Source organism: Mesoplodon mirus (genome assembly GCF_964341445.2).
Source record: "Mesoplodon mirus genome assembly, chromosome: 16".
Classification (NCBI taxonomy): domain Eukaryota; kingdom Metazoa; phylum Chordata; class Mammalia; order Artiodactyla; family Ziphiidae; genus Mesoplodon; species Mesoplodon mirus.
In genome coordinates, this window is record NC_138992.1 from 44,663,522 (window position 1) to 44,674,668 (window position 11,147).

At 36.3% G+C, this 11,147-nt stretch overlaps 1 protein-coding gene across 1 annotated transcript in view; it reads left to right on the forward strand.

Moving 5' to 3' along the window:
* The window catches only part of TMEM64 (transmembrane protein 64), a 33,572-nt gene extending 26,101 nt beyond the window's left edge, over positions 1-7,471 (forward strand). Inside the window, exon 3 of the mRNA XM_082600980.1 lies at positions 4,810-7,471. Coding sequence (XP_082457106.1) covers positions 4,810-5,001 — 192 coding nt within the window. The 3' untranslated portion in view covers positions 5,002-7,471. The remainder of the gene's footprint in view (positions 1-4,809) is intronic.
* The last annotated feature ends 3,676 nt before the right edge of the window (positions 7,472-11,147 follow it).

Here is an 11,147-nt window from a genome sequence, read left to right on the forward strand (position 1 = left end):
AGTTATTTCCACTATTTTATCTTCCACCTCACTTATCCTTTCTTCTGCCTCAGTTATTCTGCTATTGATCCCATCTAGAGTACTTTTAATTTCATTTATTGTGTTGTTCATCATTGCTTGTTTCATCTTTAGTTCTTCTAGGTCCTTGTTAAATGTTTCTTGCATTTTGTTGATTCTATTTCCAATATTTTGGATTATCTTTACTATCATTATTCTGAATTCTTTTTCAGGTAGACTGCCTATTACCTCTTCATTTGTTAGGTCTGGTAGGTTTTTATGTTGCTCCTTCACCTGCTGTGTGTTTTTCTGTCTTCTCATTTTGCTTATCTTACTGTGTTTGGGGTCTCCTTCTTGCAGGCTGCAGGTTCATAGTTCCTGTTGCTTTTGGTGTCTGTTGCCAGTGGCTAAGGTTGGTTCAGTGGGTTGTGTAGACTTCCTGGTGGAGGGGACTAGTACCTGTGTTCTGGTGGATGAGGCTGGATCTTGTCTTTCTGGTGGGCAGGTCCATGTCTGCTGGTGTGTTTTGGGGTGTCTGTGGACTTACTATGATTTTAGGCAGCCTCTCTGCTAATGGGTGGGGTTGTGTTCCTGTCTTGCTAGTTGTTTGGCATTGGGTGCCAAGAACTGTAGCTTGCTGGTCGTTGAGTGAAGCTGGGTGTTGGTGTTGAGATGGAGATCTCTGGGAGGTTTTAGCCATTTGATATTATGTGGAGCTGGGAGGTCTCTTGTGGACCAGTGTCCTTAAGTTGGCTCTCCCACTTCAGAGGCACAGCACTGACTCCTGGCTGTAGCACCAAGAGCCTTTCATCCACACGGCTCAGAATAAAAAGGAGAAAAAGTAGAAAGAAAGAATTTGTAGAAGTAGAAAGACCGAAAGAAAGAAAGAGAGGAGGGAGGGAGGGAGGAAGGAGGGAAGGAAGGAAAAAAGAAAGAAAGAATATAAAGTCAAGTAGAATAAAGTATGATAAAATATAATAAAGTTATTAAAATAAAAAATAATTATTAAGAAAAAAATTAGAAAGAAAACGGACAGATAGAACCCTGGGACACATGGTGAAAGCAAAGCTATACAGACAAAATCTCACACAGAATCATACACATACACACTCACAAAAATTGGAAAAGGGGAAAAAAATCATAAATCTTGCTCTCAAAGTCCACCTCCTCAATTTGGGATGATTCGTTGTCTATTCATGTATTCCACAGATGCAGGGTATCAAGTTGATTGCGGAGCTTTAATCCGGTGCTTCTGAGGCTGCTGGGAGAGATTTCCCTTTCTCTTCATTGTTCTCACAGCTCCCGGGTCTCTGCTTTGGATTTGGCCCCGCCTCTGCATGTAGGTCGCCGGAGGGCGTCTGTTCTTCACTCAGACAGGACGAGGTTAAAAGAGCAGCCACTTTGGGGACTCTGGCTCACTCAGGCCGTGGAGAGAGAGGGGTACAGAGTGCGGGGCAAGCCTGTGGCTGCAGAGGCTGGCGTGACGTTGCACCAACCCGAGGCGCGCCGTGTGCTCTCCCGGGGAAGCCATCCCTGGATCCCGGGACCCCTGCAGTGGCGGGCTTCACAGGCTCCCTGGAAGTGGGGCGTGGACAGTGACCTGTGCTCGCACACAGGCCTCTTTGCAGCGGCAGCAGCAGCCCCAGTGTCCCACGCCCGTCTCTGGGGTCTGCGCTTTTAGCCGCGACTCGCGGCCGTCTCTGGAGCTCTTTTAAGTAGCGCTCTTAATCCCCTCTCCTCGCGCACCAGGAAACAAAGCGACTATGCCTTTTAAAAACACCTTCTTCTCTTAGCTTCTTTGATACCACTCTCCTGATCTTTTTTGCTGTTTGCCTGGCTCATTTATCAGCACCTCCTTCTCTTTTCACCCCTAATTTGGTCTTCCTCAAGATTCTAGCCAGAGCTTTTTAGTCTCACTCTGAAAACTTCTTCTTGGTAAATCCAGTTACTGTGGTTGCTGCTGTTATGTTTATTGCAAGGACTCCCTAATACACATCTTCAGCTTAGCCTTCTTTCCATACCTTTAGACCCATTCACTCAATTGCTTTGGATATCTAATAGGCACCTCAAATTCAGCATGTCCTAAGCAGAACTTAGCATCTCATCCACACCTTCCCCCAATCAGTTAACATTTTTTTCATCTCTTTACATTGTATCGCCATCCACATAGTATCAAACTTAGGGTGTTCAATAAGTATATCTTGTGTTTTTAAGAGAGCTCACATGTTAGAGAACAAAGACAAGATTTAAAGGCCTACGTTTAAAATAACTAATTTGGGGCTTCCCTGGTGGTGCAGTGGTTGGGAGTCCGCCTGCCGATGCGGGGGGCACTGGTTTGTGCCCCTGTCCGGGAGGATCCCGCGTGCTGCGGGGCGGCTGGGCCCGTGAGCTGTGGCCGCTGGGCCTCCGTGTCCAGAGCCTGTGCTCCACAGTGGGAGGGGCCACAGCAGTGAGAGGCCTGCGTACCACAAAAAAAATAATAACTAATTTGAAGGGAACCCTTTTACAGTGTTGGTGGGAATGTAAATTGGTAGAACCACTATGAAGAACAGTATGGAGTTTTCTTAAAAAACTTAAAATAGAACTACCATATTCTCTAACAATCCCACTCCTGGGCATATATCCGGAGAAAACTGTAATCCAAAATGATACATGCACCCCAATGTTCATTGCAGTACTATTTACAATAGCCAAGACATGGAAGCAACCCAAATGTCCATCAACAGAGGGATGGATAAAAAAGATGTGGTACATATATACAATGAAATAACTACTCAGCCATAAAAAAGAATGAAATAATGCCATTTGCAGCAACATGGATGGACCTAGAGATTATCATACTAAGTGAGGTAAGTCAGACAGAGAAAGACAAATATCATATGATATCACTCATATGTGGAATCTGATTTTTAAAAAAGATACAAATGAACTTATTTACAAAACAGAAACAGACTTACAGACATCAAAAACAAATTTATGGTTACAAAAGGGAAAATGGCAAGGGAGGGATAAATCAGGAGCTTGGGGTGAACATACGTGCACTACTATATATAAGATAGATAACCAACAAGGACCTACTGTATAGCACAGGAAACTCTACTCAATATTCTGTGATAGCCTATATCACCTATATGTGGTAGCCTATATGTGGTAGCCTGAATCACTTTGGTATACATCTAAAACTACCACAACATTGTAAATCAACTATATTCCAATAAAATTAAAATATTAAAAAAAGAAAATGTTTTAAATAAGGATGAATAAAATGAATATCTTTGTTTCCTATAACATAAAAAATAAAATAAAATAACTAATTTGCTTAGAATTGTATTAAGTAATGGGTATTCACTTAATGTACAGATTCCCTTGTGCAAGTTCCAGATTCCCCCATCTACTCAACCTACCTTACTCCCAGTATCCTGCCCTTCCCCCTACCTCCCTCAACACTTGTATCTAGAATATTTCTCCCATAAAATTATAGGTAGACTTAATTGAAACAGTGTTATATTTAAGGATCACTATCCTTAGAGCAGCCTTTGAAAGCTTGCTGGGACATTAAACAATATCTACTGAGAGTATTTGCTATGAACTCTAAAGAACCACTTTAAAATGAACTTTGGAATAAATACCATGTAAAAGATGTAGATTGCTTAGACATTCATTGCGCTGAATTGTATGTAGAATGTTTAAGCACAGAGGGACCACAACTTTTGGACAGTGGGAGAAGCCCATCTGGCTTAAAGGGACTTACCTGAAATCACAGCACTAGTGAGTGGCTAAAAGAAGACTAGAACCTGATTTTCAGTTTAATGCTTTTTCTAGTTATCCCTTTGACTGGTATTTTTCCCCTCACCATGTTTCTTTGTTTTTGTTTTGAAAAGTATAGACAGTTTCATGTTCACAATCTCTAGTTAATTTCTTTTGAAGCTTCTTGGCATTTCAATTTTTTTAATTGTTTAACTTAATTTATTTATTTTTGGCTGCGTTAGGTCTTCATTGCTGTGCGCGGGCTTTCTCTAGTTGTGGCAAGCAGGGGCTACTCTTTGTTGCGGTGTGTGGGCTTCTCATATGGTGTCTTTTCTTGTTGTGGAGCATGGGCTCTAGGCACACAGGCTTCAGTAATTGTGGCACGCGGACTCAGTAGCTGTGGCTCACAGGCTCTAGAGCACAGGCTCAGTAGTTGTGGCACACAGGCTTAGTTGCGCTATGGCAAGTGGGATCTTCCCAGACCAGGGCTTGAACCTGTGTCCCCTGCATTGGCAGGTGGATTCTTAACCACTGCTCCACCAGGGAAGTCCGGCATTTCATTTTTTAAAGTGTTTCTTAATATTTTTAATTTTGGCTGCACCAGGTAGGTCATTTGCAAATGGTAGTGCTTCTCTCTAAAGTGGGCTTAAAAATACCTACGGACATTTATAATTCTGCACAGAAATAATACTACATTAATAAAGTTTAGCCAGTATCTCTATTGTAGAAATTTTTTTTATTCCTTGAAGGAAACTTTTTGGTACAAAGAGAGAAGCTTGACTTGTATCAAACAAACATCATTTAATATGAAATAAAAGGGATGCATAGTTGCCTTGTGTTAACTGGATACCATATAATGGTTACCTGTAGATTTTGGCCCTCCACACCCAGCAGTCAAAGGAAGAATAAATGACAACTGTGTGTCAACTATTTAAAAATTTTACCTAAGGGTATTTGACAAGCATCCTGTTTGTAACATTTCTAAGACAAATATTTATTGGATACATTTCTCCCCTTTTTCCATGTAAAATATTGTTAACTGTAATATTTTATTTTTATTCACAGATTATTATAAGTATAGGCCTCATGTTTTATGTAGTTCATCGAGCTCAAGTGGAATTGAATGCAGCTATTGTAGCTTGCGAAATGGAACTGAAAACCTCTCTGGTTAAAGGCAATCAACCAAATATCAGTGGCTCTTCATTCTACAACAAGAGGACCCTAACATTTTCTGGAGGTGGAATCAATATTGTATGATTCTAATGAAATGTATGATTGTCAGAGCCTAGTGTGCGGTCCAAGGTCTAGCAGTCCCCTCGCTAGTGGGCAGATGCAAGTTCTAATTGTATTACAGCACAAAAAAACAAAACAGAAACTGACTAGTTTTTAAATTGCACATTTTTTAAAAAGCAAGAATAATTTTCTGGATAGGTAAGTGTAAATGTAGATGCAATTTTGGCTGCAACTCTTTATCATGTATTATACCCAGAATGGCCTATAGGTCTGCACTTTAGTTTTTCTTCATTGTTTTCTTTATGGGTACTTATGAACAGAGAAAAAATCCAAATTTTTTTTGCTTAGTGTCTTTATTTATAAAGTCTATGAAGAGTTGTAAGCATCTTTGCTACTTATAAAGATGAGTAAAAGTATGCAATTTTAAATGTATAATATTATTGGACATTCTTTGCTTTGGTAGTCTTTCCAGAAAGGATAAACGGTGTTGTTGTTGTTTTTTTCTAATTGTTTTAGGTGGGACCACTTTGCTTTCCTTTTCCTTGCTAGTTAGAAAATAGACATGAACTTTTGTTTGAATGTATTTTTGTAAGAATCAATTATACCGATACACACAAGCTTAAATCCTACATTGTGGGACTGAAGTGCTCTTAAGATACCTTTTTTAGTTTCACTGTGTAATATGCAAAGCAAAAGGGAAATTATTTAAATGGGTGGTGGCTCAAATTAGAACTTGAGTTCTAATTTCATTACATTGGTTTTACCCTCCTTAGGTCTTCCATCAAAGGGCTGTCCTATTGTAGTCTTACTAAAACATTTTATTAAAATAAACTTCTTTTTCTTTTTATATTCATAATTAGGCTTTGAGATAAAGATGTTATTCCTTTAAAGTGGTGGGCTTACCATCATTAAAGATGTCACTCAGGTGGCCTTGTTTGATCAAAACGCCTTTCTAAAAAACCAAGCTTTAAAATCATGTTTATAATTCCATTGAAGTACGTATATATTTTTCCCATAGTCTTCATCTTTAAAACTATAAGTAATGTTAACTTAATGCCCAGATTTGTATTATTTGCCGTACTGTAGAGTAGGCTTATTTTGTTTGGTTTTTGGTACTTAATTTTCTCTAAGACTCAGGAATTCTGAAATGTGAAATTAAGTCTTGCAATTCTTTCTCTTGTAGAATGAATTGAGTGTATTTATTCATAGCACTTATGTGTATAGAATATAATGATTTGGCAATATGATTCATGTGACATATTATTCATTTATCACCTTATATTTTTAAAATAGCTTAATTGTGAACTTAATGATTCGTTTTTTTACAATGGAGATTATAGATATGAATGCAAATTTTCTAATAGGTATCTCTTTTTTAGCTATGAAGATGTCACCTTATCAGAGACCTCCCATTTGCCTTTTCATTAGGGTAAAATCTTTGCCCTGATTTACTAAAGTGCAAAAGAATTATTTGTAAGCAGATTATTTTAGTTTTATTCTAAAGATGCATTTGACCACTTTAATGTGTAAATTTTTTGCCCTGTTGCAGGTATAGTTGTTTTCCTGTCCTTCATAATGCCTAAGTTTGCTCACCTTTGAATAACAGTGAAGTTCATATGTACATACCAAGAAGAACTCAGTGCAAATGATCTTATAGGCACCTGGGTCTATAGCATTCAATTGGCCTACAAATCCTTCCTTCTTTTATTGGTAGAAAAAAATATATAGTATTGGAATATCATTATTCTTTTTTGAATCCTAAGTACTTATTTGGTTATCTTTAAAAATTATTTAGTTTAATTATCCCAATAAACAATAGGTTTGATTTATTCTTTTCTGTCTAACTTGACAATATTTCTCTTGTGCTTCTTGTTTGTGTTTAGTTTTTGGTAAATAAATCAATAATTTAAGATCACTACTTTCATACACTTGTATTACACTTCATGTATTTTGAAGTGCATTTATTTAATTAGCATTTTGTAACTTGAATAATTTTGCCAAATGAATACCTTTTGGTAGTTTGTCATGAGTTCTTCCAACTGTTGCATTTTGCTTAGTACTTAAAATAAATATGTAAAGGTAAAAGAGAAGTAATTTTTCTGTATTCTGCCAACATAATTTTATATAATAAAATCATCCATTTTTACTTAAAATAGTATGGATTTACTATTTCTAAAATACTAATCTAAAGCTGCTGTTTTCCTTTTGTTCATCATCTCTAGCCTCCACATAAACTACTATCCCTTATAGTCATGCTATTTGATAGCTGTTTTTTTATATGAGCTGTCTATAAATTGTACAAAGCATTACCATGCCTTATTCACTCCATCTTTAACCCTGTATCCCAGATTTCTGGCAGCAACAAATTTCTACAGGATCCTTTTATGTTGCCCAAATATTGCATCCAGTTGTAGAGTATATATTTATAAGAGAAAATGTTTTGGATTTCTCAAATCATTTAAGTGCAATATAAAGTTGCTTTATGCATATTTTTAAAAGCACACAATATACCTTATCTCAAATCTGATGAAAGATATGTTCTATTTTTCTATTTTTAATTCGTTGGGCCTTTATCTTAGTTTTCCACATTTTCTGGTTTATTACTAATGATTTTGTTTACTCTTTGCCAAGTTCTGTCATGTAAATTATTTTTAAACAGCAGCACCTCTTTTAAAAAACACATAATAATTTACTTAGTGTTTTCATGTCCATTTTCATTTGATCATCTGATTTGTGAAATAACTTGAAATCTGTACTTTGGTTTGTGAAAATAATAGAACCAAATCTCTCTCATTAGAATGTGTATTTTGAGTTTATGTTCAGAAGTGACTTTGTGGGTTTGTTCAGAACCAACCATACTCTCCTTTTATGTACTTTGTAACCAACTGCAAACCTTTTAAGAAGACTTTCCCCTGATAGGATCAAGCCTATGACTATAAAACATTTCCCTCCCTGAGAAGCTATTAAGTTCAGTATCTACTCTTATTTACCATTGCTCTCAGGCTTCCCTGGTGGCGCAGTGGTTGAGAGTCCGCTTGCCAATGCAGGGGACACGGGTTCATGCCCCGGTCCGGGAGGATCCCACATGCTGGGGAGCAGCTAGGCCCGTGAGCCATGGCCGCTGAGCCTGCGCATCCGGAGCCTGTGCTCTGCAGCGGGAGAGGCCACAACAGTGAGGCTCGCGTACCGCAAAAAAAAAAAAAAAAAAAAAAAATCCATGCTTTGCCCTTACTCACCTATTTATTCATAATCTCTGCAGGTAGGGCCTAGGCACTGACTATTTTTTAAGAGCTCCAGGTACCTTGATACCCACTGAAGGTTGAAACCACTGAGAAAAGATTTTTCTCTTAAGATGGAAGTGACTGAAGACTGTTTAAATACTGAGGAAAATGAACAATCTATCATTTATATAGCTTATTGATTATATGTTATAATTTATTGATATGAGATACCATTAGCTTATATCAGAAGATACTGATACTAGAGAATTAAACAGATCATTGACCTGGGGGTTAAGAGACATATGCACTTTATTTCTGACTGTCACCAATTTGCTATATAATTTTGTGCAAGTCAAAAAATATCTACACATGTATACAGTGTGGAGGCTATGATTCTGTACCTAAGGACCATTTCCATCTCAATTTCATTTTATTTTTCATCTACTTCTTGAGCAGAATCATGGCTCTCTAGAGTAAGTATCTAATTTGTATCTACAGTTAAATATAGTTCCAATTCCAATTAATCTTAGGATGTTTCCTTAACTTTCCTTTTCTTCCATCTCTGAAATAAAAATTGCAAAATGTTTACAGGATGAAGCACATCCTAAGAACTGCATGGCTTAGAGGAAACTCATACTTCGTTTACTGCGTTCTCTTCTACTCACAACATTCATACTCCAGGGAAATTTATTTTTAAATTAGTTTGTTCAATTTTGGAAAAACGTGTTTTAAAGCTGAAAGAAATTAAGATTCATCTAGTTCTGCATTCTCATGTTGAAAGAGAAGGACACAGGATCAGAGAAAGTTAGCAACGGAGCATCTTATTCCCCCATTCTGTGCCTGCTATACTAGTCTACTCTTTAGCAGATGGGAAGCCTACATAAGCAGTGACAGAAAAGCATCCAGCCTGTGTTGCCTTGGTGACATGGGAAGCTTCAGAAGCACCACAAAGCCCAGGGACCATCACCCTGATTAAGTGAAAGTTTTATTACGTATCCACTTAAACTTGATATAATTTGATTAAGGCTGAATTTAAAACTCACTTTCAAAATATCAAGCCCTAGAAAATTGCATCTATAATAATAACAAATAATTATCAAAATAGTTTGAGGCAAATGGAAAAATATGTATTCCAATCTCTTAGTTTTAAATATTTGTCATTGAGATCAAGAAAAAATGGATTTTAGGGCACTTAGGTTAGACAGTATCACTCAGAAAAAATTTGTTATATGTAAAAATAGTTATAATTCCCATGAAGCAAAAGAAGCAAAACCTTTTTTCAAAATACAGAGAAATTTACAAAAAGTAATTAAAAGGAAAAGGAAGGTAGCAGTTCTTAGGTAGCAGTTGCAAGCGTTATCGTATCTCCTGGATGTAGAAGTAGGGCATCAGTTGAGTTATAAGATCATTTCGGCTCCAGCATTAGTCTCAAGCTTAAGAAATGATAGTGAAAGTTCTAAGTATGCATATGGTTATAAAATGCTTTCAAGGTTAAATATGTGCACTAAACACTCAGGAGTAGATGTCAACTGAGCTTATAATCAGACTTAGGTTATGGACTTTTTGTACTTATTGATTTGATAGACAAAATTAGAGCTAAAATAGGATTTATTCAAACTGAAAGAAACAATTTTAGTTGTAATACTACAGAAAAGTTGAAATTTTATAGAAACTACTTTGACAAATCATTTAACTTAAAGTTCTGAATTATTTAAATGAGTTAACTCTGCAGAGAGGAAAGTGAACAGTAGTTGGCTTCTGATTCAATTTTTGTACTGTATCCCCCCCAAATAAGTTAAATGCAAAGCACTTATCCCATAACAGACATTTAAGAAAGGTAAATTCCTTCCCTCACTGCTCCCCATTTTTTCAGTGACAGACTTAATTACCATTTCTGCAGGGGACACTGTATAGAGGCTCCATGGGCAAAAGGGAGGCCCTAATAGTCTCACTGAGATATGAGACCAAATAATTTAAAATTATGTCTCTGTTGGGTATCAGAGTTACTCTTGGCTCATCAGTTAAGAATAAGCCTATTTAGGTGCAGCTTTTAGTACCATTTAGTATCACATAAGTACACTAAATTTCTTGCCTTGTTACTCCTGACAGATGAGCTGAAAACTCTTCATGTTGATTTAACTCGAAGTCAAAGTCAAAATTGATAAAGCATTTTAAAATTTTATAATCAAATTAGAAACACCTCTCTCATTTTGACTTACCCTTTCATATCATCATTCAAATAAAAAAATAATAAATAGAATGGTGTACTATTTTTCTTACAGGGATTATAATATATTTAAACTTTTAGCTGTTCTGTTAGCTGGGAATGAGTGAGCGGGACTGTACTATTCTTGTAACATGAAAGAGGCAGTTCATCCCATTGTTAAATCACACATTGAATTCTCTCAAATTATCATGTCAAGTTAGTCTTCTTACAATAATTATTCCAAAGCATTGTTCTTGATTTTTATTTTAATAAACTGATGCATGGATCATCTGCAATAATGAAAGTGTGAAAATGTCCAGGAAAGTTTAAAAAAAAAAAAAGTAACAAAAGAAGACTTTCTATGCAAAAATTTCATATGTAATGTCATTGAAATCAGAAGAAATAGTTAGATTAATGGAACAGAAGAGAAAGTGTAGAATCAGACCCATGTATACATAAGAATATATTATGTAAAGAAGGTGATATCAATAAATAGCATTGTGAAAACAAGCTATCTTTTGAAAAAATTAAGGTGAATTAAAGATTTAAAGTGGAAAAAAAAAGAATTACAAGGTGCTACCCTCAGAATTAATGAACAAGGATAAATTTTAAATTTCTAAAAATAATTCAAGCCTAATTCCACCTCCCTAAAATTTAATTTTTTCAACTATTATCCTACACATATTGTTTAATGCAGAAATGTATGTTCATTATGTTTTACATTCCATTTTATTTAATGTTGC